This window comes from Cydia pomonella, chromosome 5 (genome assembly GCF_033807575.1).
Source record: "Cydia pomonella isolate Wapato2018A chromosome 5, ilCydPomo1, whole genome shotgun sequence".
In the NCBI taxonomy this organism is placed as follows: Eukaryota; Metazoa; Arthropoda; class Insecta; order Lepidoptera; family Tortricidae; genus Cydia; species Cydia pomonella.
This window is the reverse complement of record NC_084707.1, coordinates 18,460,357-18,488,325: the sequence shown is the minus strand read 5'-3', so window position 1 is coordinate 18,488,325 and position 27,969 is coordinate 18,460,357. Positions and strand designations below refer to the sequence as shown.

The following is a 27,969-nucleotide window of genomic DNA, read 5'->3' as shown; positions in this document are numbered from 1 at the left end:
TTCACTGACCGGCTGGGGCGCATGCGTATTCGTCATTTCACCACACTTAGAATTTGCGCTGTCTGTTGGCTCGGCCACACTTCTCATGTAATCTCTCTCATTATTCGGGCCAACGTTGAGTATACGTAGGCAAAATGAGTGTCGAAAACCCAGTTAGCGACAATGATTGTGAGTCAGTAAGTATTCAAATCATTTCTAATTATTAATCTAGATCATTTTGTTAAGTTATTGTTGCCTACTATGCCGTAGAATATCTTATTTACTGGTGGACACGACCCGTGAAGCAAAATTTTCTAAGTCCCAATATGGCGTCAACGACTAAGTCCCCGAAGAGCGAGGCGTCGGTTTATAAAATTTACTGAAAAAAATTATTATACTTATCATTAATAGGAACTCTTGTTTTAATTTAAGACATAAGAATTTAGTTTTCCTGTTTTTAAGTGCTTTAGTATACATGTCAAGGAATTCGCTTATTTGATTCGCAGGGAAAAGTAAATGGTAATAAAACTGAACACGTGAACGGTATCCACAACGGATATAGTAGTTCTGAGAAGCACAAAAGCAGCCACAAGTCATCGAGCAAGGACAAGCATCGCGACAAGGACCGCGACCACAAGAGCTCCAAGCACAGCAGCAGTTCAAGCAGGTTAGTTTTCTAGAAAGTTCGTAACATGCTGTGTTCTATACCTACGTGGGAAAAATCATTATCATTGATTTTTTAATTTATAGAGACAAAGATAAAGAAAAGCACTCCAGCAGTAAGAGCCACAGTAGCTCCCATAAGTCCTCAAGCAAAGACAAGGACCGAAGTGATAAAGAGCACAAAGATCGCAGTGAAAAAGAGCATAAAGATCGCAGTGAAAAAGATAAAGAACGCAGTGACAAGGACCGTAAAGACAAGGACAGAGAACGCAGTGACAAGGATAAACACCGCGGTGATAAGGACAAACATAGGGATAAAGACAGGAGCGACAAGGACAGGAGTGATCGGGATAAAGATAAGCACAAGAGCAGCACCAGCAATGGTGAAAAGAAATCATCATCCTCATCTAAAGACAAGGACCGGGAGCACAAGAGCTCATCTTCATCAAAAGATAAGGAGCACAAGTCAAGGGACAAAGATCGTGACCGAGAAAAGGACCGACACAGAAGTGACAAAGACAAACACCGCAGCGATAAAGACAAACATCGCAGCAGTAAAGATAAAGACAAGCATAGGTTAGTTGTACAATAATTATATCATCTTATTTCTATCATATATTTGTATGAAATAAAGTCCGTCACAGATGGAGCGATAATATACCATAACATATCTTGTAGCAAGGCATCTTAGGATATATTTTATGTACCATTTGACAGGGTCCACATACATAGCTATAATATGTATTTTGGTATCTTACGATATCTTAAAGCAAGGCATCTAATATTGTGGTATATTTTGCCTCTCTCACAATGCAGGTGCTGGACAGATAGCAATATATATTTTGGAATTGTTGGCATGTGTGGTGCTAAGCTATGCTATAAGATATCTGTGATGGGCTTGATAATGAAATGAAAAATGTAGTTGATACAGATTATTACAACCTATTTGCCAGCATCTGGACAATAAAAGTCCTCTTTATTAAAATAACTTTTTTTTTAATTAATTTATCTTGGTATACATTACCTATGTGTTACCTATAGCATCACTATGACAGTATATGTCAAATGTCAACTTGTTAAATAAATTTCCAGATACTAGAATATAATATTCATATTAATACTTATCAACAACAACATGACAAAATTAATGACCAAATTAAAAGTGTTAAAATGGTTAGAAGAAATAGAATTTAGGTACTTATTGATAATTCGTCATAATTGTCACAAATTTAGTTAAAATCTATGTCTCACGCAGTAACGGTGCATTTTCTTCTTAGTTCTAGCAAAGATAAAAAGAGTAGCAGTGAGAAACATGAAAAAATTAAGTCTGAACCTGAGACTGAAGATCCATTGAAGATTGAGCCAATGCAGGTATAAGATATTGTTTGTTGCTAGTTCAGGGGTCTGCAAACTTTTGAAGAGCCAACCGCAGTGCAAATCATTAGCTTTGGGAATCTTAGAGAGCTACTATAGTTTAATTCAAAGCTCGTAAGTGTTGCAATTGCAGGTTTAAAGAGCTGCATGCGGTTCTCGAGCCTTAGGTTACTGACCCCTGTGCTCTAATCACAGCTTACTTTACTATCTTGCCAACCATACTTTCCCAATTCACCAGATAATCTCCAAATTTTATTTTTGTGTTCTTTTAATAGTTGGATGAACCAGAATTAAAAAGTGAGGTTAAAGAAGAGCAAGAAAGTGATGATGGGTATGATGCTGGTGCTGTCAACAACACAACTGCCTCATCTTGCGACTATTCCCTGTCCCAGTTCAAGGATGAGCCTCTGTCGGAGCTGCCTCCTGAGGAGGAGAGTGAGGAAGACACTCCTCTGGTAAGTTAATTCCTTTTAAAATATTATGCAGGTTTAGTTTTACCTACAGATCACTTCCTTACTAGAGGGTGTATTACAAATACGTCAGTCACCACTTATGGATGCTCCAATATAAGATAATATATAAGAACAGTTCATTTCCGTTGTATTTATGTTTATGACCTGTACATACCAAAATAAAATAAAAAACAATAATTTGGCTCCCAGTGGCGTGGATGTTGGTAAAGTACTTAACATGGAAGGGAGCTTCTATGTGTGGTGGCTACTCTTCATAACCACTTGTCAAGTGAGTCAGGTAGAGCCACAGATGCGGTACCTAATTAGCACAAGTCCAGGACATAGCAACCAGCAGGTACCATAACCTTCTAAGACTATATACAAATTTGTGTACACATTCTACCAGCTATTTTGAACTTTTATTGTGTAATTAAAGGACCAAATTCAAAATCTGTTTTGTTCGCGTAAAAGACGCTAGAGTTCTAGGTCTGCTGTATGCTAGATTACTTTCTAAATTCTTGATAACTGATAACAAAAAAATTACACAGTCAGCGCGCATGGCACCTAAGCGTCGGGCCCCCAGTGAGAGTGAAGATGACACACCATTGACCATGCGGAAAAAAACAAAGAAGAAAAAAGTTAAAAAAGGTATGTTTTGTACCCTATGCAGCTATCATTTGGATTAGTCTTCCATCTAGGGTGTCCGCTAGATGGAGCCAGTGAACGAAAATAGTATGAGCAACGCTAACTAGCGCGGTCGTGAACCACGGATTTTACCTACAATGGCACTCGCGTGCGTTCGCCCGCGCCAGCTAGCGGGCGTCCTTATATTCCTGATTATCTTTCTTTTGACGTTGCCATTTTTCATAGTTCAATCAGATTCAAAATTGGCATGTAAACGATCTGCCAACTATATAAACAATAACTTACTATTCTTTGTAAACTGACTAATTGATTATGTATTGATTATTGCGAAATGATGTATAAACTTGGTATCAAAATTTATCTTTGTCATTTTCTCAAAACAGAATCTGGTTATGATGAGGAGATGTCAGAAGATGAACCAAAACCTAAAAAGAAAGCAAAGTCAAAGCCCGTTAAAGTTAAACATGAGCCTGAAGAGAGTGTCAGTCCCACCAAGCGCAAGAAGAAGCAAGAAGAGGAAGGAGAAGTATGGAAATGGTGAGCAATATTATCTTAAACTGCATTCTGCCACAGGAACAATACCTAAGGGTTTGTTTAAAATAGTGTCAGTCAAAAAAATTACACCTGCCATACACATAAATCTTTATGATTTAGACACAGATAAACTTAAGTTTTAAGCATATCTCACCACCCAAGTCTAATCAGGCTTAGTAATTTTGGCGCTACATATAACATGACGCAAACATACAGTACATATGGTGCTGCTTTATAGCACTAGTGCGAAAATTAGCATATTACGTTACTGTGTCGAACATTTAAAGGGCCATATGTACTGTAAAACGTTGAACAATACATGTGCGAATAGGTAATTCGCAACTCGTGTCGATTTAAAACACTCCCTTCGGTCGTGTTTTAATTTATCGCCACTCTTTTCGAATTTCCTATTTTTCGCACTTGTATCGTAATGTACTATTGAAATAGTATGTACATCAAAAGTATCTATTTGCCATCTCATATAAAGGCCTACAAAAATAGTTATATCGCTATTAGAATAACTGATCACGAGCGGTTTAAAAGGGATGACAGAATTAACCTACTCCTTGCATCCTTATTGCTATTATGTATGACCTATCTATACCATTTTCTGCAGAAACTGTCCTGCGAAAAGGTAGATAAATAAGCCACTGCGCCAGTGCAGTGGCTTATTAGTTGTCCTCAAATCGCAAGTAACCCTTGTAGATACTTATGAATGCGAAGTGTAGTTAGTTAGTGCTTCTGGGCATTTTCCGCAACTCGACAACCATTGTGCCTATTTTGCGTGATGCGAAGTGTAAAGGAGCGTTATAAGTATATTCACTCTGGTTCCTCATTGTTCTCCCACATCGCAATGGAAAGATAACTCGCAACAAGCTAACCTCCTCAGCATTGATACTATCATTTACATAAAAAAAAAACGAGCACCGTCTTGTAGCAATACATGCTGAGATGACAAAATAAAACCTTGAATATTCACTAAACCTAATACATAGTGTGGCGCATACTTTTGGCGCATTGCTTTTTCTATCCCTATATTATTCCAGCTACAAATAAAATGCTATTCCTTTTTGGTTATGCCGTAATTGACGAAAAAAATTTGATCAAATGTTGAACCTTAACAGTACCATAGAAGGCCATCTGTGTAATGTTTTTGTAACTAAAAGCAGTATATAAATTTCTAGATGGCGCCACAGTGTCGTGTCAATGTGACAATCTCTTTTTAGGTTATATCTTTAGACATGACGCTTTTTAGTATAGGTATCAATTTAATTACATTTTATCGGTGTACATTGCCTAAACCGAAACATATCGTTTTGCGGCAACTAAGGAGTCTGAGAATAAAGTGTGTAGTTATTGTTAGTAGATACATTGTTTTTGTTATTGATTTATATGAAGCTCAAAAATTTACTTAAAATCTCTTTTATTTGCTAAGGTGGGAGGAAGAAAAGAAGGATGACGGAACTAAATGGAAGTTTTTGGAACACAAGGGACCATTGTTTGCACCAGAATATGAGCCTTTACCCGAAAATGTCAAGTTCCGCTATGACGGCAAAGTGATGAGGCTGTCCGAGAACGCAGAGGAGGTCGCCGGGTTCTACGCGCGGATGTTGGACCACGACTACACCACCAAGTCTGTGTTCAACACCAACTTCTTTGCTGATTGGCGTAAAGTGATGACCCATGAAGAAACTAAGTTAATCAAAGATCTCTCCAAATGTGATTTTAAAGAAATGCAAGCATATTTCCAGAGTGTATCTGAGAAAAATAAAAACCGAACTAAGGAAGAAAAGGCAGCATTAAAAGCTAAAAATGAGGAAATTCAAAAAGAATATGGATTTTGCATCATAGACGGACATAAAGAGAAAATAGGAAATTTCAGAATAGAACCTCCAGGCCTTTTCAGAGGGCGTGGAGAGCATCCTAAAATGGGTATGTTAAAGCGACGAGTTATGCCAGAAGATGTGCTTATAAATTGTTCGAAAGACAGTAAAATACCCAAACCGCCTGCAGGTCATAAATGGAAAGAAGTCAGACACGACAACACAGTTACATGGTTAGCATCATGGACAGAAAATGTGCAGGGTCAAGCAAAGTATGTTATGCTAAATCCTAGTTCAAAGTTGAAAGGTGAAAAAGATTGGCAAAAATATGAAACTGCAAGGAAGCTGCATAAATGTATTGATAAAATCAGAGACACTTACCGCAATGATTGGAAAGCTAAAGAAATGCGCGTCCGTCAAAGAGCTGTGGCACTCTATTTCATTGATCGACTTGCATTGAGAGCTGGTAATGAAAAGGATGATGATCAGGCTGATACTGTCGGTTGTTGCTCACTGCGTGTGGAACACATTCAGTTATTTAAGGAAAAAGATGGTAAAGAACATGTGGTCGTATTTGATTTCCTGGGTAAAGATTCCATTAGGTACTATAACGAGGTGCCAGTAGAGAAACGTGTATTTAAGAATCTTGAACTATTCATGGAGAACAAAAAAGACAGTGATGACCTGTTTGACAGACTCAACACGCAAACGCTAAATGAACATCTTAAAGATTTGATGCCGGGACTAACTGCTAAAGTGTTCCGTACCTACAATGCATCTATAACACTACAAAATCAATTGGATGAGCTTACTGATGGTGACGCGTCAATACCAGAGAAGATATTAGCGTACAACCGCGCCAACCGAGCCGTGGCCGTGTTGTGTAACCATCAACGTGCTGTACCTAAGGGTATGTAAATATTCAGCATTATGAATTCTATTATTATCACTATTTGCATTTTACATTATTTCCCACATGCCATATCATATAATGTAATTGAGGATATAAAGTACCAATTCTCAATATCTTGGTTTGCAAGTTTTGACTGTTATTAATTTTTTTATGTTGTTATAGGTCACTCTAAATCAATGGAAGCTTTGAAAGAAAAGATTCAAGTGAAGCGTGATCAAGTTGATGAGGCGGAGCAAGAATGCCGAGACGCCGCCAAGGCCGCCAAACGCGGATCCGCAAAGGAGAGAATTAACCACGATAAGAAGAAAAAGGCTCTTGAACGTCTGAAAGAACAACTGAAGAAATTAGAGCTTCAGGAAACCGATCGTGATGAAAACAAAACTATTGCACTTGGAACTTCTAAGCTCAACTATCTCGATCCACGTATTTCTGTTGCTTGGTAAGTGTTAAACATATACCGGGTGTAGCCTGTAACACGAGCAATAAATTTAACTGTATGCTGTACTCCTTAAACTTACCAACATTTGATCAACGGTTTTTGAAAATTATGAATTCTTTAGACTTTCTATTTTTCATACAAATTAAATATTACCTTCGATGTACGCTGTCATCAGTGTAATTGACGTTGATTTGATTGTCACGCTTTAAACATAACAAAAGTCGCAATACATGGTGTCTTAGAATAAACTTTAAATTGCTCTAAAAATCTAAATAAAAAATATTTTTATAAGTTGCTGAACAAATGTTGGTCTGTTTGAGGAGTACAGCCTACAGTTTAATTTTTTGCTCCTGTTACGGGCCACACCCGGTATAAGGTGCTAACTAATTAGTTACCGATATTGTACATTACATTAGAACAATTATCTCTAAAATTAATCATCATGTGCATTTAACCATGGACCTAGAATACTAAGGACGTAGTTTCGCTAAAACACAAATAGGATTCCATCATCCACTAATTTTGTAGTATTTACGCGTGACACACACATTGACGGTCTCATCCACCAATCTGCCGTCAGTCGAATTTAAACGCCAGTGCATTAATTGTTCGAAAAAAAAATTAAATACGCGTGGTCGAATGTTGCAAAAATTATACCGATCGAAAGAAAAAAAGAGGCAGGATAAATTTTCATACATAAGTTAATCAATTAAGATATTATCTTTCGTAAAATACGATATTAATCCATGAAGTTGTACCTAAAGTGAAGGGCGCTCTCACTTTTTTTGCCATATGACGTATTGAACCTTATCCCCGAGCCAGAAAGGTGTTCGTACCAAACTAGAGAAAATGTACTCAATCCGCCTAGGTATACATTCGTGACACGCACACATTGAATCCTTCCGCCATTGCCGTGTAACAGCTGGTCGTCAGTTGCACGGCCTCTGTCAAATTGTTCCTCTATGCATTTAACTACAAGATGTTTAACACTTTGTCATGTCAACAATTGTAAGCAAATATGTTTTCGATTTTTTTCCAAAAAAACATGATATAACCTATAATGTTTCATTCTTAAATATACTCCAGGAGTCGAATACTATCAGCTATTAAAAAACATAATGACTCATACATATTAATTTGGAACACTAGACTTAAACACTATACTACAAATACGAGTACACATGCATTAATACCTACAATAAAATTATACATAGAAAATTAAAATTTTGTTAACACATTGACAGTTATCACCTATCTCAATGTGTTAACCACAGCGCTGCTGGGCGCATGGAGCCCACAGCAAAATGTCATGTACGGGCAAAACTTGTCCGCAATCATTGCCAGGACGCTGTTGGAGCTGGCGCGCACGCGTCGCACCAGAGATGCGGCTCGCAAGCGCATGGTAGCTTTAAAACACGCCACCTGCGCCTCCGCAAACATCCCTGATGCGCTGCAGTATCGCGGCAGCCCCATCAGTGCCCTGAACGCGTTATTATATTGTACTTATAAATATAAATTTATAAATATTGGGAACAAATTTGTTAGCACCTTATATATTGGAGTAATGTAATGCATAAGTTACCGTAATTCATTCAATTCCAAATCAATTTCATGAAAATACGGACAAAACAAAGACAAATTCAAAACCAAACTTAATATTTAATTGATTTATTTGGGTATGTATAATTTCATTGTACAACACGATGGTTTGAAATCTTAGTTATCTTTGTCTGTCAGTGGCGGATCGTTCAAAGAACTCGATCCCCACCGGCTTGTGTAATTTCAGCCCGTTGAGTACTGTCACAATCGGTTCATGGATTAAAGGAAAGCAAAATTAGCTCCGGATTCTCTACGAATATTTGTGACGTGCCGCCACTGTTGTCTGGTAACTAAAAATGGTTATACTTACAGGTGTAAGAAGCATGGCGTGCCGATCGAGAAGATCTACAACAAGACTCAGCGCGACAAGTTCCGCTGGGCGATCGACATGGCCGGCCCTGAATATATTTTCTAGGTGCATGTAATGCATTATTCGAGACGTTTTAGCTTCAATTCACAAATGCAGCTCGTCAAGTCCATAAGGAAGGCTATGAGTTGAAAAGGGTGTACAGTTTCAATCAACCTACAAGCGTTCCAATTTTTTACGTACCCTTTTATGAACTATTGACCATAAAAATTAAGTGTGATGTTTTGTAGTATTCCTAACATTTTGGACCCGAAAAATCAAAATATTGTTCCTCAAAAAAAGGATCCAAATTAGAAGTCTGATTCTAATTTATTTTATTTAGAAACATTAGTTTCGACATTATGTTTAGTATAGGCTTAGTTAATTTAATATTATATACCTTCTTGCAATCTGTTATCATATGTATATCTTAGATTTTCAATATATTGTATTTTAAAAATACGCCTTTTATTGGTGTGTAATAAGTTTCAAGACAAGATAGACTAGTAATTATTCAAATAAAAAAGTGAGTAAGGCAGTTAGAGACTTTGTATTTTTTTATCATAATAACAAAAAGCTGTGAATTAAGCAATAGTTTTAAATGGTTTCGTACTTTTAATTTTTTAAGAGTGAAATGGTTTAAGACTAGTGCTATTAAATAGAGATACATATGTATATCTAAATTAGCAGCGCGATGAAAACGTCAATGCATTATATATGAAGATTACGTACTTTGGTTGGTGTATCGAAACTATCTATCTACTTAATATGTAACTATTTAATGATATGTAATAGGTAAATTTAGCGTACGTGCTTTTAGAGTTCATAGATAGATTACATCAGTCGGAGTTAAGGATAATCTTCACGTGTGTACAGTCAGAGATAAAAACAGTTGTTTTATATTTTTACGGCTCTTGACGGCTCGAATCGTAACCATCTGAACTGTGATAAGGCTAACTATTCACTGCTGAAGATGTGATTACCGTGTGTGAACATGCACAATGTGCAGTAGTTATATTATCAGGGATATACACTATGTATGTATTTTATTTTTATATTATTAAGATCGAATACAGTGGCAGAACAAAGCCGGAAATGTTACGAAAGGTACAATGTTATAGATAAATTTGTAATATTACTTGTGTGTGTCTTGTAAATAGAACATTTTTACCATGTCATGAGAATGTAAAATGAGATTATCACAAATAAATAAAACATTGACTCTAGGAATAATTAACTTTTATTTTAGTAGCAATTTATAAACTAACCCCCACCCTCGTCGTCACGAAAGAAGTCCACATCCTCCATACCTTCCGGCATATACGTTAGACACGATTCGTCTTTGTGAAGTAAATTATATCCTTTTCCGTATCCTGCAAAAAAAGTAAATATTCATTGATAATACATTGTACTTGTCTGATAAAGAGATTGAGAACGAGACATTCTGGCCTCGAATGTCAATTCCCCGTACGTCCAGTCTCCGTATCGAGAGAATGCGTGGTATGGTGGTAACAAACCATAAAAGCTGATTCGAAAGAACTTTTTATACATTATATACTGGGTGATTTTAGGGCGTCGTCGTCCCAATGTCAACGTTGGATTCATTTGACGATGGGAAGGAAAGTACAGTAAAGCTTAAATCGGAACTCTAGGTTGAAATTTTATTGACACGTATGTGTTCGACAAATCGCCTGGAAAAGGGTTAATTTGGCATATTTCCGTATTGCTGAAGACAATGCAATAATTATGCTAACACGGAGCTGATCTGTTGATGTAACCGGAAGGCAGCTAAAAGAACTCTTCGGTGGAAAAACATATGAGTTTACCCTCTTTAGGACATTCTCGATCTTTTTTTTGAAGGCCACAAAGACTTGCCTTGTAGCCCCGGACCTCAAGATAAGACTTATGTATCTAATCTATACCGAGGATCACATGGCGGGCCACATAAAAGTGGGCCGGCGGACCGTAGCTTTAGAAAGATCACGAGAAATGCTTGATAGACATGCTAAGGAGAGAAAGTACAGTCGGCAATAAAAATGTATCAAAAAAATTTTTGACGAAGAATAATTTCACAATTTAGACAAACCTAATTGTCTCATAAGTTTCGTAGTCGCATTTCGCAAGTGTAGAGGTATGGGCGGCAATGGTCCTTTCGCTTCTCTAAGAGAGTGTTGGCAGCGTTTCATGGCTTCATACACCTCTCTGCTCTTCGGCGCCCGCGCCAGGCGCACCGCGCACTGCGCCAGCAGCACGTCGGCCTCCGGCATGCCCACGTGCTGGCAACCTTGCAGGCACGATACGGCTTCCACTATTGCATTCTGATCAGCCAAACCTGTAAAAGACAACATGCAACTCTTATCATGGTAATATTTGCTAACGAGCCTGAGCCTTAAAAATTGTGGGGATCCGTCGAGCATATTTGGTATCGTATTCTAATTAGGAAAAGTAGAAGATTTCTTTGACGAGAAAATTTTTTGTACCTTGTATGGAGGAATCGGTCGACCGACCTGCCCAGGGGGGGCGACACTTAGAAACGTAGTTAACATTAGTTTAGATGGCGGCGGTTTCTATTAATGGCATCCGATAACCTACTTTTGCGTAAAGTTGACTACCGGGAAAATCGAAGTTCGTCAATTGCGGGCATTTTTCTCTGTCACTCTAATTACGTCTTAGTAAGAGTAAAAGAGAAAGATCCCCGCAATTTGCGAATTTCGGTTTTCGCGGTAAGCCCCCAGATGTCACTATAAAATTGGTACAATTTAAAGGCATGAATACAACATTAAGAAGGTTGAAGGTTGCATATACCTCGTATGTCAAGACCTATCTTTATTATAATGTTGTTACCTAGCAACTGTTGTTTACCGTCAAATAAATGTAAACAGATATGATTGATATGAACTTATTATTTCTCTATTAATTTTAAAGTGCAGAGCAGAGCAGAGTAAATTCGGAGCAAACATTAAACACGAGTCAAATTCAAATAGGGAATTTAGAATCCCAATAGTTCTAGTGCTACAAAACCTGGACGTTTAAAATTTTAACAGTGGTCGGTAACAGTAGCAGTTTAAGAAAATACCATCCTCCTTAGCGATTATTTTAATTTTGTTTACAACAAACATTTCCGCTGACACTCTGTCAGGATTTGTGCAATTTGATACCGCTAAGTTAGACGAGATATAGTGCATCTATGGAGGTACGTGCGTAGACGAGACATACGTCCTATGCCTGAAATTCATTAGTTCAAGAAGTACCTGAACCACGACATCATTACGCATCGCATGTGTTTATTTTAAAGAATATCTGGTGAGTAAGGTTGCTAGAGCTCAACGAGGGGGGTGGGGTTAGGGTCGGCAACGCGCATGTAACTCCTCTGGAGTTGCAGGTGTACATAGGCTACGGAGACTGCTTACCATCAGGCAGGCCGTATGCTTGTTTGCCACCGACGTAGTATAAAAAAAAATTGGTGCGAATTGTTTACGGAGCTAGAGAGCGAGACAAAATTACCTACCAGGAATGCTCCTAATGTGCACTTTACCTGTCCTTACTTTACCTCCGGAATATCTTGAATTCAAATCCAGTTGGATGTTAAAGTCAAAGAAGAAACGCTCAGTTGAGAACTAGGCAAGTCAGTTATGCGCACATGAAAGAGTTCTAAGTCAGACTGAGACACAAGTCACAGAAGACGAAGCTAATGCAGCTTTGTACACAAAGATGGCCAGAGGTAAAAAGAAGAACAATTCAAGTACTTACAACACCTAGTCATTACTATCTTGTATACCAAATTGAAAACAATAAACATATACTTGCTTTACTATAAAGTATGTCTTTTTTGTGGTTTCCATTCTTTTAAAACTTTTTAACATAATATTAGGCGGCTAACTTTTTAACATAATATTCTACTTGGGCGGCTTACAAGTTAATATTTTGTTTGATATCTTGTAAACAAAAAAACTATCAAAGTTACAAGAAATCAAACTAAAAAACTAGTTTCGGATGCAAATCAGAGATAGCGCTTCGAAATTAGTTGCCTTAAAATGCTTCAAGAGGGCTCTCTATTCCTATATACTTACTTTACTCTTTCGACCTGCCCCATAGAATTTTTAAAAAAAATGTTTTCATCTACTTTTTCCTAATCAGAATACGTTATCGAAAATGCTCTTAAACGGATCCCCACTATGTTTGTAACAGCTTGTTTAATGAGACTAACCAGTAGACTGGATTTAGGTACATCGGTACATGGGACTCCGTCTTCAAAGATTCCTTGTTACTGCCTTGTACATGTCATGATCATGATTATTTTTCAACAAGTCTGTAACCTTCCAGCGGTTATTTTTAGCTTATTGTAAAGATTTCTCGAGTAGATGGGGGTAATTTAATTTGTACGTGAGTTCAAAATAAAGCCGCGCTGATATCTGTCGCGTGAATGTTGTGTCCGAGATCATGGCCGCCGTGGCCGTGTGGCCTGTATACTTAAGGTCAATGCAGAGAAGACATCTTTCTGACTGTGTCTGACCAGCGTATGTATAGATACAAATACGAGAGTTAATGCCCTATGACGGTCTTCCCAGCCATAAATTTTATATGCCTGTGTTCCTCATTAACAACAAAAAGCGCTGGTGGCCTAGCGGTAAGAGCATGCGTTGCAATCCGGAGGCCGCGGGTTCAAACCCCGGCTCCTACCAATGAGTTTTTCGGAACTTATGTGCGAAGTATCATTTGATATTTACCAGTCGCTCTTCGGTGAAGGAAAACATCGTGAGGAAACCGGAACCGGACTTATCCCAGGCCTAGTTTACCCTCTGGGTTGGAAGGTCAGATGGCAGTCGCTTTCATAAAAACTAGTGCCTACGCCAATTCCACACTCTGAAGTTTAAGTTTTAACATACCAAGGTTTCAATATACATACGTATGCAAAAGCGGCTATAGTTATTAATATTTACAATACTAGTTGATGGAGGGTAGATTTAGTTTTTTTTTTCTGCCAACAAACTGTACTTCAGTTTGGCAGATAAGTAGTTTAAGGCTTTTTGTAATCTTCTTTTGATTCAAATAAATTAAAAAAAAAAAAACTCGGCATTATTAGTTGCCAAGCGGACCCCAGGCTCCCATGAGCCGTGGCAAAATGCCGGGACAACGCGAGGAAGAAGGTGTTCCCCATTAACCTTACCAACATTTTCGCAGGCGATCCTAACAAGCCACTTAGCGATGTAGAACAGGTCCTTAGCGCGTTGACGTTGATCGTGCAGATGTACTTGTGTATCTCGGAGATCATGTTCGCCGTAGTCGCTTTCGGGCATTCTCGGCTCCGTTCGGTTCAGCATTATTACGAGCAATTATTAAGGTTGGTACAACTTGTCGTACCTGTGCGTGCACAACCGCAGATAAGATAATTTGAATTTTGACAACCCTAAATAGCCGAAAGGGATAGTGCCATATATTAGAAAGGGACAGCATGATTCGTTGCTGAATCGCTATCAAACTTTGGTTTTGTAGGAAGTTTCTTTTCTGTACTATTATTTATTACGTGCCGTGATTAAGTGACCTGTACTCACCGACATCTTCGCAGGCGATCCTGACGAGTCTCCTCGCGATGTAGAGCGGGTCCTCGCCGCCGTGCAGAGCCCGGGTCGTCCAGTAAAGTGCCGCGTTGTCGTCGCTCGCGCGGATGGACTTGTGGATTGCGGAGATCGTGTTGTAGTGCTCCTCGCCGTGGTGGTCGTACACCATATGCGAACGCTGTGGAATAGGTGATGATGATCAGATGGATGTTAAAGTTATTGCAGGTTATTATTGGAAATACTTAATTGAAAAAATGGAGTTGGAATGATAAACAATAAATTATTTTATTACAAATATAAGGCGTTCTAAGAAATGAAGGATTGCGGCGAAACTCCCCGACGTCCGCTCCGGGACATCACTATATATGTGCATATATAGTAGCGCTGTGTCACTCCCACATCGGAGCGGCGTGTGGATCCGCTGCCGGCACCTTGAAGCTAACAGTCGATACCACAAATGCAAAGCATACCTTGATCCCATTCTTAATATCGTCAAGCGTGAGCAGCGCGGGCCCGGCCCGGTGCACGCACTCGGCGGGCGCGGCGCGCGCCGCCAGGGCCAGCTCCAGCGCGCCCAGCGCCACGCGCGCGTCACCGTCGCTCACCTCGCCCAGCCAGCGGAGCGACGCGCGCTCCACTAGACACCTGTGGATTTATCTCATTATTAACTAGTTTGAACTATAGTAAAGAAGCTTCATTCATAGGTGCTCTAGTCATGCCTGAGCAGTGAGCAAGTGGGTAATGATATTAATAAAATTTGTCTTGTAGCTAACATAGTCTGAAAATGTAACAAATAAATTATTATCCTAGAATGCAGAACAAATAGAAATCATCCTATGATTTTATTTACATCATGTATTTTATTTACATCATCACCATGTATGTAAATGATTGTATTAACTCATAGCTGTAATTACTGATATCAAACGCAAGTTACATACCTATACCTACTAGTAGTTATTTACCTAGGTATATCACCATCTGTAGGACATTCAAATTTGCTTTCTGTGTCCACTAGAACTGCATCTTTATTTTTCTCCACAGCTCTCTCTAATATCAGCACCACATCATCAACAGTCAGTTTTTCCATGACCACAACTTTACATCGGCTGAGCAGGGCATTGTTCAAACTGAACGAAGGGTTTTCAGTGGTTGCACCAATGAGCATTATAGTTCCATTTTCCACATGAGGCAGAAAACTGTCTTGCTGAAGTTTGTTAAATCTGAAACCCATAAAAATATGGTGTTTCTTTTTTAACTAGTAATTGCAAAAAGTTCATAAAAACGTTTTTGAGTCTCTGTCACTCATTCAATGAACTACTAAATACCAAAACGCACATGGATTATGTTAATATGCTTGTTAGAAAAAATAGTATAATCACTTACTTAGAGGTTAGATAAAGCTTAGAGAATATAATATGTGTTGAATTAATATTGTTTAAAAGGAAATGCATAATATAAAAATTCTATTAGGATCTTATTAGAATACCCACAAAGCACACTTTTCCATCAACCTTGGTACAACACATACTATGTTCAACATATTTGTTACCTGTGGATTTCATCCATGAATAGAACAGTTTGTCTCTTAAACTGAGCTTCGTTTTTGGCTACTTTTACCACTTCTTTGACATCATTAATACCAGACATTGTAGCAGACATCTTCACAAAGCGCAAATTCTTCTGCTTTTTGCAGATTTGGGCAATAACATTAGCCATTGATGTCTAAAATAAACATTATTACAAATTCATTTTTATAAGTATACATACTTTACAGATAACAGTGTCTCAACAAAATAAATATGAATAATAAGATATGTTAAGATATTTACCTTACCACAGCCAGGTGGTCCCCATAAAATCATATTAGGTATTTTGTTTTGTTCTAACATTGATCGCAGCATAGTGCCAGCACCAAATGACTCCTTATGTCCGACAATATCATCCAAACTTAGAGGCCTCATTTGCTCAGCTAATGGGACACTCTTGCCTGTAAGTTCTTCCTTCCCATTGCTGTTAGGAGTAGAATTTGAAGGCTGAGGCTGGAAATAAAGAGAAAGTTATTAGTTCTATTGTTTTAGGACATGTATAAATATTACTCAACATTATTTTAAACTTACCTCCATATGTTTTGTTGCGTTGTTGTTTATATTGTTCTCTGTCTTAAATCGCTTTTCTTTGGGAGAGATGCTGTTAAAAAAAGAACCCGTTCTTTTTGCGGCACTTTTCTCAGGTTGTGTGTTGAGAAACAAACATTTGTTGACATGGTCTTCTATTTGGTCCTTTTTGAAATCTCGGTTGCATACTGGGCATGCTACAGAGCCATCCATAGTGACAAAATCTTGGAGTGCTGAAACATATCCTTTCTCTAGCAATATTTTATGAATTAATGTGATATAAATATATGAAACCACTAATTGCAACTGCAACTTGTCGCAAATTTGACCGTGAAATTCCCGGTCCGGGAATTGGATTTTGACAGTGACATTTGAATGAATGTTGCTAGTCATCTACGATGCGTTTACATACTTGTCAAACCACTGAAATTTCTAGGATACAGGATCAAGTTTTATCTTGGAGGATTTAAAAACTGGAGACGCCTTGACTGTAATTTTCTGTACAAAACAGTTTGCCGATTTTTGCGGGGGAGGGGCATGTCAAATGTATGCCTAGTTCTACGTAACGTACAAATAGCCATGTCAGATAAAAGTCAGTCCATACAAGAAAAACATATACAATTTTATAGACAAGTTAATAAAAAAATATATAAGTAATACAATTAACTAAACTACTATATAAAACTAAAAATCTAAATCTAAAATGGGCCCCCGTGGCAAGGTACCGAGGATGCTGGCAGCATTTCCTCGCTGGATCGCTATGCTCAAGCGTTGGGCGAGGAAGCTGCCAGCTCTCTTATCCCCGGTCCCATCCACCAGCCGTTTCGCCAATTGCCGGTATAGGCCCTGTGCTGCGGGGCCCCACGGACCAAGAATCTCGACTCCAAATGCAACAAAGTTGTAGTTGGTGTCGAGACTCCCGTATTTGCGCTTTTTGAGGGCCTCTGCCGCTTCCGCCGCCGCGCCGGCTTTGTGTGTAGTACCGTGGGGGTGGGAAGGTGCTAGCGTGTCAACACAAGTTGCGTCCCACACGAGCACACGTCCCATCATCCACGGAATCAAATCAAAGAAAAGGCAGGCTCCAGTATAACCGGAACGTTGACGGTGGTAAGTGACCGACGGATTATGTCGTTAAGGTCATACAATACATATGACCATTGACCGAGCGTTTCGGCAGAGGAGTAAGCTCTTAAAAGCGTCTCCAGTTGTTAAATCCTCCAAAAGTTTTATAAAATCTAGTTCGTGGCTAGTACGCGCGTCTCGTAGCACCTTAAGTAGGTACAATCTTTTTTTATAATTCTTTGAATCCTAGGAAAATACTCTTCCTTTGTGTCAATGTCAAATGTCAAGTTAAACTGTAACTTCGAAAGTTTGACGAAATGTACCGTTGTTTTGCCAGCAAATTAATAAATAATAAGACTTCTTAATAACTCAACATGCATGCCATTTGAAAAATACTAGTATTCATTTCTAAACGATTTTTATTTCAGAATAATATAATATGAGCAATATTAGGAAACGCAAGGGCGAAAAGAAGTTGAACGAGGTCACCGAACTTTCGGAAGAATGTTACACAGAGAATACCATAAATGAAAGGGAAGTTGTAAGTAGTAAATTAATGTTTATATTTCTGTTATGTTGTAATTAGCACTCTATAAAATGCATTTATTAGTTATAATCAAGTAAAGGGAGCCTATACATAACAGTTACCTGGTACTCTTAAACTTTTAAAAACTATTAATTTATTTGAATGCATTAACTGAAACCGCCGCACTTTTAGTTGCTATGAAATAATTATTCCTTTTTGAAATAATAATTGATTCATTTTATGAACTAGATTTATTAATCATGCTTTAGGGGGATGGAGCTCCTGCTGAATCGGAAGCTGAACCACTTTCTTATAAACAAACCAACAAAATACTTATAAATGATGCAGAAAGTTCACCCTCTAGTTTTTATTTACACATCAAGATAGATCTGGTGTGCTTGACATTGCTAGTCATAGCACTATGCACTCGCTTGTACAATCTGCAGGAACCAAGATATATTGTGTAAGTGTGTAATAAAGTTTTTTAAATAATCATCATGTACATTTTGACAAATTATATTTTCTTACATACACTTCTGTGCAATCCTACATAAAATGAACCACTACCTAGTGGGTTATTAGCCGTTAAAATTAATATAGTAAAAAATTATTAAAATTATACATTAATTTCTAAGCTTGGTTACTTTTATAAAATTAAATCAGTTATTACAATGCCACACTAGAAAACTCATAGTATATAAATATACACTAAGAGTCATTGGATCATATTGTCCAGGGAGTACTGGTACTGGGTTTCTATGATATACAGTTGCCATACAAACTCAGTACTCACGGAGCATTCCCTAATATTGTCCTATCTTATCCTAATAGATACTTAGGTATACTGGAATATGTTCAATACAAAAAAATAAGATTGCTTTATTATATTTATTTATTATGTTTACAGCTTTGATGAACTACATTATGGAAGATATGTGTCTTTGTACACCAAAGGCATATTTTTCTTCGATGCCCACCCCCCACTGGGCAAGCAGCTGTTGTACCTGGCGGGTAAAGCTGCTGGCTATGATGGCAACTTCACCTTTGACCGCATTGGCTCACCATATGCCGACAATGTACCCATAGGAGCTTTAAGATTGGTGCCTGCTGTGGCTGGCAGTTTACTAGTTTCTGTTTCTTATCAGTTGATGCTTGAAATGTGTACATATCAATGGACAGCTATCTTAGCTGCTGTGTTAATTCTATTTGGTAAGAATTTTTAGATCTGTTACTATTTCAATCATTTTAAAGATTTTGTGCTGTTGTTATTTATAAATTGTTGTTACAGAGAATTGTTTCCTAGCCCAGTCAAGATTTATGTTACTGGAGTGCATTCAGATGTTATTTGGACTATGTGGAGTTCTCTGTGCTATAAAAAGTACAAAAAACAATGGTGCCTCTTCAGTTATTTGGCTGTGCATCAGTGCAGTTTCACTTGGCTGTTGTTTTTCGTGAGTAAAATGTAATAATAAATATTTAGACCTTACTAAGATTGGTAATGAAAGCACAAGACTATTTTATATTCTGGTCAGCTTATCTACCCATCCTATTAAGTATGTACTAACGCCAACACCTTGACTGAGCACTGGTAGGCTTTATCCAGTTGGAATAAGGTTTACAACAGAATTGACAATGATAATATATCAAAACAGCACAAGAAAGTTGGTTTATATAGTTTATATTTACCTAACCTTAGCTTTTTACTACTGCTATCATTAGCTACCCAGCCATTAATTTATAAGGAAAACCTTAAAAAGTCTGGCTAGAGTTGTCAGATAAGGGTCATACACATTTTATTGTATGCTTAACACATTGTTCCTGTAGACATTGCAAATTTAAATCAAAGTAATTTAAATTACCATAACGTTTTTAGCGTAAAATACTCTGGCCTCTACACCTACTACCTGGCAGTGTTCATAGTGGGCCGCCAGATCTGGCAACGGATCGGCGACACAGACTCCACCCTGCGGCTATTGTTCTCAGCCCTCTGGCGCCTGGTGGTGTTGGTTGCGTTGCCGCTGGCTGTCTACATTGGCGTATTCTACGCGCACTTGGCGATGCTGCCGCGCGCGGGGCCACATGATAGCGTGATGACCAGTGCCTTTCAGGTTACCTATTATTTAAAACGCAGATTATTCTTTTTGTATTATATCCTTCATAAGCAACATTTTTGACGTAATTTTACCTGCAGGCGTCGTTGCAAGGGGGACTTGCTAGCATCACGCGCGGACAACCGTTGCACGTCGCGCACGGCTCACAGATAACGCTAAGGTATTCTACGGAGATCATATGAATGTTGCTCAAATGCTTATGAAAAGAATTTGTTTCCTACTTAGGTCGCTGGCGCTCAAAGCGTACTCGTGAGGAGATTTAATGATTTAGGGCTTAAGTAGATGTTTATTAATATATATATTATAAGACATTATTACACAAATTGACTAAGTCCCACAGTAAGCTCAGGGAGGCTTGTGTTGTGGGTACTCGGACAACGATATATGTAATATATAAATACATAGAACACACCCAAGATTCAGATGTAAATATCTGTGCTCATCCCACAAATAAATGCCCTTACCGGGATTTGAACTTAGAACCATCGGCTTCATAGGTAGGGTCACTAATGTCACTACCCACTCGGCCAGAATGGTCGTCAATTGGAACACAACATAATTCAAGAAAGGATGCAAATGACGGACTGCGCACTGAATACGTTAAGGCGAGTTTTTAGAAATCAAGCTGTTTCACGCAGCAATTTCCTCGCTATAGGCAACTAGTTTTGTGGGTTACAAATACCTATAGCATTTTATTGGTTTTTTCAACGAATGTAAGTAAGTAAGTAAGTAAATATTCTTTATTGTGCACCATACATTAATGTCTTGTTTAATACAACTTTAAAACCTGCAGGCACACTCACGGCCGCACGTGCTGGCTGCACTCGCACGCGCACGTGTACCCGGTGCGGTACGCGGACGGGCGCGGCTCCTCGCACCAGCAGCAAGTGACGTGCTACAGCTTCAAGGACGTGAACAACTGGTGGATCGTGAAGCGGCCCGGCGTGGCGTCGCTGGCCGTGGCGCGGCCGCCCGACGCCGTCCGGCACGGGGACGTGGTGCAGCTGCTGCACGGCATCACCAGTCGCGCGCTCAACTCGCACGACGTCGCTGCGGCCGCGTCGCCGCAGTCACAGGTTACTCTACTATTTGTATAAACAGTTTAATAACAAATTAACTCTCCGGGTCTTCATTGTAATTATAGTATTTTATGCAACAGTTGTATAAGAAGGGTCAAAAAAGGCGAGTGGCGTTAGTTACAATGTGAGCCAGAGCCGAAGGCGTAGGCGAACATTGTAAAGGAATACGCCACGAGTATTTTTTGACCTACTTATATAACGTTGCATACAATACTTTTCCTACGAGTCAACAAAAATAAATCTTAATTAAGGTAAACAAAGCAAACGTATATAGCTAAGATACGCGAGCATACCTTGTGTTACGCGCCCGGCCCGCCGCGGCCCGGACGGTCGGCGATACCTTCTCGTAACTCATGAGGTCCTGGTATTTGCTCTTTGCTAAATTAAAGTTTTGGACAGTTTTTTTCTCGATTTTGGCCACAATGGCCTATGGAGACTAACAAGCAACGCTAAGCGGTCTTCGTAGTCTGTGGGTGTTGCTATATTACGGGTGTCACATGCGTGTTTTTGACTTATGAAGCAATTGTTTTTACTATGCAACCAAGTGAATATTTTGTAAGTTGGCAGCAATGCACTTAGTTTGAAACTGTATTCGTTTTGATTTTGTTACGTTGGTAGCCATTAATCGCAGTAACGTTATAGCGATTTTAAAGCACAATTTGCTGTTATGATTATGAGGAATAGACAATATAGACTTTTCTTGAAACCTTTTATGTATGTTCTTATATTCGTGTTAATGAATATATAAATGACAGATAACAGTAGATGAGTAGGAAAAGTACTTTACAGTACATATGGTGCTACTTTACCGCACTAGTGCGCAAATGAGTATATATTACGTTACTGTGTCAAACATTTAAAGGGCCATATGTACTGTAAAACGTTGTTAGATACATGTGCGAATTTGTGCGAATAGATAATTCGCAACTCGTGTCGATTTAAAACACTCCCTTCGGTCGTGTTCGCACTTGTGTCGTAATGTAAGTCTTGTGTAGGACCATCAGAATAATTGTTGTGCCTTGTGCCTATGGTTTTACCTAATCTGGTGATGCGCGTCGAATTAATCAAAGCTCACCTAAACGCTGTATGATACATAAATCGTACAGGGCTTGCGCCCAGTCTGCACAGTGCTTGCGTCCAGTCCGCGGGCTACGTTACATTCGATGTCACACAGCAGCACCACGATAAGTCACATCTGTTCTAACTGAACGGTCGCGTTCACGAGCCTTGTGCCGTGTCGTCTCACGCGCCGGTTCAATTTGAAATAATAACGTTTAATCGGCTGTGTTAGTCGAGGATAATTTAATATCGTAATACTTAATTCTTAGTAATGAGCTAACGTACTAGTTAAATAACTTATCTTCCGTCGTGCACCCCGTTTAAGGAGTGCATTTGTATTGTACGGCATAAACCTACGGCGGCGGCAGGAGGTACCTGCTGATCCGGCCGCAGAGTAGGAAGCAAGCCAGAGGCTTCCTTGCATCACACACCAGCTGACCTCGGCGCTTTCCGCGACGTCCCGACGACCGACCCGGGCCCTGCACGTTCACCTTGCCACGTCAGGGGAGTACCCTACAACGTCAGTGAAACCAGACAGGCTTATTGATATTTAACAGACCTTTACCACGACCTCCGCACGCTAATAATTTAAAATATATTAAGTAATTTAAAAGCGTTTGGGTGTTTAATTTGAATTCTCCTACCCTAACCGCTTCACTTTATCCAAAATATTAGCTATTACGAGATTTAGTCACCTAAACAACATTACAGGAGGTGTCATGCTACATCGACTACAACGTGTCGATGCCGGCGCAAAACCTCTGGCGCGTGGAGATCATCAACCGAGCGAGCGACGACGCCACGTGGGACAGCATCCGCTCGCTCGTGCGGCTCGTGCACGAGGGCTCGGGCGCGGCGCTGCGCTACAGCGGCCGCCAGCTGCCCGCCTGGGGCTTCCACCAGCACGAGGTAACAACAAGGCAGTCACTGCCGTGATGACCGAGCGACTGCACGCGGTATCCGCTCGCTCGTGCGGCTCGTGCACGAGGGCTCGGGCGCGGCGCTGCGCTACAGCGGCCGCCAGCTGCCCGCCTGGGGCTTCCACCAGCACGAGGTAACAACAAGGCAGTCACTGCCGTGATGACCGAGCGACTGCACGCGGTATCCGCTCGCTCGTGCGGCTCGTGCACGAGGGCTCGGGCGCGGCGCTGCGCTACAGCGGCCGCCAGCTGCCCGCCTGGGGCTTCCACCAGCACGAGGTAACAACAAGGCAGTCACTGCCGTGATGACCGAGCGACTGCACGCGGTATCCGCTCGCTCGTGCGGCTCGTGCACGAGGGCTCGGGCGCGGCGCTGCGCTACAGCGGCCGCCAGCTGCCCGCCTGGGGCTTCCACCAGCACGAGGTAACAACAAGGCAGTCACTGCCGTGATGACCGAGCGACTGCACGCGGTATCCGCTCGCTCGTGCGGCTCGTGCACGAGGGCTCGGGCGCGGCGCTGCGCTACAGCGGCCGCCAGCTGCCCGCCTGGGGCTTCCACCAGCACGAGGTAACAACGAGGCAGTCACTGCCGTGATGACCGAGCGACTGCACGCGGTATCCGCTCGCTCGTGCGGCTCGTGCACGAGGGCTCGGGCGCGGCGCTGCGCTACAGCGGCCGCCAGCTGCCCGCCTGGGGCTTCCACCAGCACGAGGTAACAACAAGGCAGTCACTGCCGTGATGACCGAGCGACTGCACGCGGTATCCGCTCGCTCGTGCGGCTCGTGCACGAGGGCTCGGGCGCGGCGCTGCGCTACAGCGGCCGCCAGCTGCCCGCCTGGGGCTTCCACCAGCACGAGGTAACAACAAGGCAGTCACTGCCGTGATGACCGAGCGACTGCACGCGGTATCCGCTCGCTCGTGCGGCTCGTGCACGAGGGCTCGGGCGCGGCGCTGCGCTACAGCGGCCGCCAGCTGCCCGCCTGGGGCTTCCACCAGCACGAGGTAACAACGAGGCAGTCACTGCCGTGATGACCGAGCGACTGCACGCGGTATCCGCTCGCTCGTGCGGCTCGTGCACGAGGGCTCGGGCGCGGCGCTGCGCTACAGCGGCCGCCAGCTGCCCGCCTGGGGCTTCCACCAGCACGAGGTAACAACGAGGCAGTCACTGCCGTGATGACCGAGCGACTGCACGCGGTATCCGCTCGCTCGTGCGGCTCGTGCACGAGGGCTCGGGCGCGGCGCTGCGCTACAGCGGCCGCCAGCTGCCCGCCTGGGGCTTCCACCAGCACGAGGTAACAACAAGGCAGTCACTGCCGTGATGACCGAGCGACTGCACGCGGTATCCGCTCGCTCGTGCGGCTCGTGCACGAGGGCTCGGGCGCGGCGCTGCGCTACAGCGGCCGCCAGCTGCCCGCCTGGGGCTTCCACCAGCACGAGGTAACAACAAGGCAGTCACTGCCGTGATGACCGAGCGACTGCACGCGGTATCCGCTCGCTCGTGCGGCTCGTGCACGAGGGCTCGGGCGCGGCGCTGCGCTACAGCGGCCGCCAGCTGCCCGCCTGGGGCTTCCACCAGCACGAGGTAACAACAAGGCAGTCACTGCCGTGATGACCGAGCGACTGCACGCGGTATCCGCTCGCTCGTGCGGCTCGTGCACGAGGGCTCGGGCGCGGCGCTGCGCTACAGCGGCCGCCAGCTGCCCGCCTGGGGCTTCCACCAGCACGAGGTAACAACAAGGCAGTCACTGCCGTGATGACCGAGCGACTGCACGCGGTATCCGCTCGCTCGTGCGGCTCGTGCACGAGGGCTCGGGCGCGGCGCTGCGCTACAGCGGCCGCCAGCTGCCCGCCTGGGGCTTCCACCAGCACGAGGTAACAACAAGGCAGTCACTGCCGTGATGACCGAGCGACTGCACGCGGTATCCGCTCGCTCGTGCGGCTCGTGCACGAGGGCTCGGGCGCGGCGCTGCGCTACAGCGGCCGCCAGCTGCCCGCCTGGGGCTTCCACCAGCACGAGGTAACAACGAGGCAGTCACTGCCGTGATGACCGAGCGACTGCACGCGGTATCCGCTCGCTCGTGCGGCTCGTGCACGAGGGCTCGGGCGCGGCGCTGCGCTACAGCGGCCGCCAGCTGCCCGCCTGGGGCTTCCACCAGCACGAGGTAACAACGAGGCAGTCACTGCCGTGATGACCGAGCGACTGCACGCGGTATCCGCTCGCTCGTGCGGCTCGTGCACGAGGGCTCGGGCGCGGCGCTGCGCTACAGCGGCCGCCAGCTGCCCGCCTGGGGCTTCCACCAGCACGAGGTAACAACAAGGCAGTCACTGCCGTGATGACCGAGCGACTGCACGCGGTATCCGCTCGCTCGTGCGGCTCGTGCACGAGGGCTCGGGCGCGGCGCTGCGCTACAGCGGCCGCCAGCTGCCCGCCTGGGGCTTCCACCAGCACGAGGTAACAACAAGGCAGTCACTGCCGTGATGACCGAGCGACTGCACGCGGTATCCGCTCGCTCGTGCGGCTCGTGCACGAGGGCTCAGGCGCGGCGATGCGCTACAGCTGCACAGTAAAGTCGAAAAACAGGCGGTCGCTAAAGGAGGTCCGAGGGACATACTTAGGACTGGTATTAAACATAAAAAAATAGAAACTTACCAGCTACATAGATAAATACATATGGCTAAAACAGTTTAATATGGTAAGGCCATTTGTCAAAACTTTATTTTTTATTACACAGGAACTCAACTTTATATAAAAAATTGTAGTTGATGAGGTTTACAAAGCCCAAGTTTTAAACTAAGAGATGTCATCTATCCATTTCTCTATTTCAGGTTGTCGCTGACAAGGTGCTCACTCACCAGGACACTGTATGGAACGTCGAGGAACATCGCTATACTAAAGGTAAGTTCCCCACTCCATGTTATTTAGAAGTATCTTTTTCCTTTCACTAATATTTTTGCCCTAGTATTAAGTCGGCAAATTTTGTCATTGCGCTGCTTATATCCACTTATAACCCTGATCCTGGTCTGTAACATTAATCTGAATCTGACTTGTGTTCTGACTAACTGATTTCGTACTGACAAATGTTCGTTATTATGTTTAGCTGAGGACAGAAAGGAACGCGAGCGCGAGCTCGTTTCTGCCGAGATGATCCCGCCGGGCAAGACGCAGCTCACGTTCTGGGAGAAGTTCTCCGAGCTGCAGTTCAAGATGGCGGCGCACTCGGCGGACGCGCCCACGGGCCACATGTTCGCCAGCGAGCCCGCCGACTGGCCGCTGCTCGCGCGCTCCATCGCCTACTGGCTGTCGCCGGACTCCAACGTGAGTGATTACTTCTGGTATGAAAAACTAAAGACAAAAAATCGTCCCGAAAATAAATAGTTTCCAGTATCGAGGGACTTTATTTTTTGTTTAACTTTCATTTGATGGGAGGGACGGCAATATTATATATTACAAGCGGGTCAATGTGCGAAATTCTTCGTTCTTAGCGGCCTTACATTTAACAGATATTTATATTAATATGACAGTTGAATCGTTTTCAGGCCCAAATCCACCTGATCGGCAACCTAGTGACGTGGTACGCGGGCTCGCTGGCGGTGCTGGTGTACGTGGCGCTGCTGTGCGGGCTGGCGCTGCGCGGGCGGCGCGCGTGCGCAGACCTGCCGGCGCGCGCGGCCGAGCGCTTCGCGGCGGCCGGCCACGTGCTGTTCCTGGGCTACTGGCTGCACTACCTGCCGTATTTCTTCGTCGACCGCACCCTGTTCCTCCACCACTACCTCCCCGCGTACATGTTCAAGATTCTTCTCCTCGCGTACGTGATCGAGCACGTCTACTACAGGCTGATGCTGCGCGAGCGCACGCGGCCGCTCGTAAACTTGTTCTTAGTGTGCGTCGCCGTGTGGCTCGCGTACGTTGTCATCACGTTCAAGAAATTCAGCGTCCTCAACTACGGAAACGTCGATCTGACCGAGACCGAGCTCATGAATCTCCGCTGGAAGGACACCTGGGATTTTATATTGCACAAAAAATAATTAAATCTCAAGTTATTCTAAGTCTGACTGTACTGAATAGGTACGAGCCATTCCCAAAGTCGCATCACAACATATTTTCTTTTCTTTTTAAGTTCTTAATTTATTTTTGTATGAAATGAATGTATTGTAAGGATTCAGTATTAGAAATGTTATATTCTTGGAAGAACAAATGTTTTTATACTAAGTAATAAAATACTCTTTAGATTTAAGAAACGGCTATTAGCTATTATACTAATGCAGTGTTGCAATTCTTGCAGTAGGTATTTGTATGTACTGAAGTCACATTCATAAACTGTCACAAACTTAACAATGTAAATACAGTATTAACTTATGTATATGCATTTTGAATCCTTATAAAAGTAACCAATTCACTTCACAGTGCCAGTTTACTTGTAATTTGGAGATTTGTTAAGACTATGAATTACAGTGTTGGCCGAACGTTAATTAATAACCATTACAAATTGAACCATAAACCGTAACGGGCGGTTACAGTTTACGGTTCAATTTGTAATGGTTATGGGTCAATTCCATTAACATTTCGGCCAACACTGATGAATTATTTAAGAAATATTTTTGTAAATGTAATATATTCCGTCCATTCAGAATTTCTTTACAAATATATAGAATTTTTATACTTCAATAGTTTTACTTTATAAATCCAGTACCGTTTTTTTTAGATTAGAAATTCTATAACCTCAATAGCCGGGTCCACACAGAGCGAGGCAATTTCCTCACGCACAAA

The 27,969-nt window shown here is 42.2% G+C and overlaps 3 protein-coding genes across 3 annotated transcripts; 2 read left to right on the top strand and 1 right to left on the bottom strand.

The window, feature by feature from the left end:
• The first annotated feature begins 19 nt into the window (after positions 1 to 19).
• Positions 20 to 10,000, top strand: LOC133517964 (DNA topoisomerase I, mitochondrial). Its single transcript, XM_061851461.1, has 10 exons — positions 20 to 176; positions 486 to 646; positions 730 to 1,218; positions 1,920 to 2,013; positions 2,292 to 2,471; positions 3,017 to 3,116; positions 3,497 to 3,650; positions 5,083 to 6,380; positions 6,546 to 6,822; positions 8,734 to 10,000. The coding sequence occupies exons 1-10, from the start codon at positions 135 to 137 to the stop codon at positions 8,834 to 8,836; spliced, it is 2,898 nt and encodes a 965-aa protein (XP_061707445.1). The 5' UTR covers positions 20 to 134; the 3' UTR covers positions 8,837 to 10,000.
• On the bottom strand, positions 9,990 to 17,323 carry LOC133517965 (ATPase WRNIP1-like). Its single transcript, XM_061851462.1, has 8 exons — positions 16,446 to 17,323; positions 16,158 to 16,367; positions 15,878 to 16,050; positions 15,291 to 15,548; positions 14,796 to 14,970; positions 14,320 to 14,503; positions 10,854 to 11,099; positions 9,990 to 10,140 (listed from the first exon to the last, which is right to left on the bottom strand). Exons 1-8 carry the CDS (start codon positions 16,833 to 16,835, stop codon positions 10,031 to 10,033), a joined length of 1,746 nt encoding a protein of 581 aa, XP_061707446.1. The 5' UTR covers positions 16,836 to 17,323; the 3' UTR covers positions 9,990 to 10,030.
• Positions 17,324 to 17,643: 320 nt separating this feature from the next.
• LOC133517962 (protein O-mannosyltransferase 1) lies at positions 17,644 to 27,861 on the top strand. Its single transcript, XM_061851456.1, has 11 exons — positions 17,644 to 18,045; positions 18,300 to 18,493; positions 18,938 to 19,239; positions 19,319 to 19,481; positions 19,904 to 20,138; positions 20,222 to 20,301; positions 20,935 to 21,217; positions 22,991 to 23,188; positions 26,028 to 26,097; positions 26,300 to 26,517; positions 26,739 to 27,861. The coding sequence occupies exons 1-11, from the start codon at positions 17,944 to 17,946 to the stop codon at positions 27,225 to 27,227; spliced, it is 2,334 nt and encodes a 777-aa protein (XP_061707440.1). The 5' UTR covers positions 17,644 to 17,943; the 3' UTR covers positions 27,228 to 27,861.
• The last annotated feature ends 108 nt before the right edge of the window (positions 27,862 to 27,969 follow it).

What these genes read in the sequence shown, in the direction of transcription:
- LOC133517964 (XM_061851461.1), top strand. Translation starts at nt 135, where the DNA reads ATGAGTGTCGAAAACCCAGTTAGCGACAATGATTGTGAGTCA. An exon ending in GTGAGGAAGACACTCCTCTG is followed by an intron (nt 2,472 to 3,016) that starts GTAAGTTAATTC and finishes AAAATTACACAG; the next exon opens with TCAGCGCGCATGGCACCTAA. An exon ending in TCAACGTGCTGTACCTAAGG is followed by an intron (nt 6,381 to 6,545) that starts GTATGTAAATAT and finishes ATGTTGTTATAG; the next exon opens with GTCACTCTAAATCAATGGAA.
- LOC133517965 (XM_061851462.1), bottom strand. Translation starts at nt 16,835, where the DNA reads ATGACTAGCAACATTCATTCAAATGTCACTGTCAAAATCCAATTCCCG. An exon ending in ACGCAACAAAACATATGGAG is followed by an intron (nt 16,368 to 16,445) that starts GTAAGTTTAAAA and finishes CTTTATTTCCAG; the next exon opens with CCTCAGCCTTCAAATTCTAC. An exon ending in ACAGATGGTGATATACCTAG is followed by an intron (nt 14,971 to 15,290) that starts GTAAATAACTAC and finishes ATAAATCCACAG; the next exon opens with GTGTCTAGTGGAGCGCGCGT.
- LOC133517962 (XM_061851456.1), top strand. Translation starts at nt 17,944, where the DNA reads ATGAGCAATATTAGGAAACGCAAGGGCGAAAAGAAGTTGAACGAGGTC. An exon ending in CAGGAACCAAGATATATTGT is followed by an intron (nt 18,494 to 18,937) that starts GTAAGTGTGTAA and finishes TTATGTTTACAG; the next exon opens with CTTTGATGAACTACATTATG. An exon ending in GGCTCACAGATAACGCTAAG is followed by an intron (nt 20,302 to 20,934) that starts GTATTCTACGGA and finishes TAAAACCTGCAG; the next exon opens with GCACACTCACGGCCGCACGT.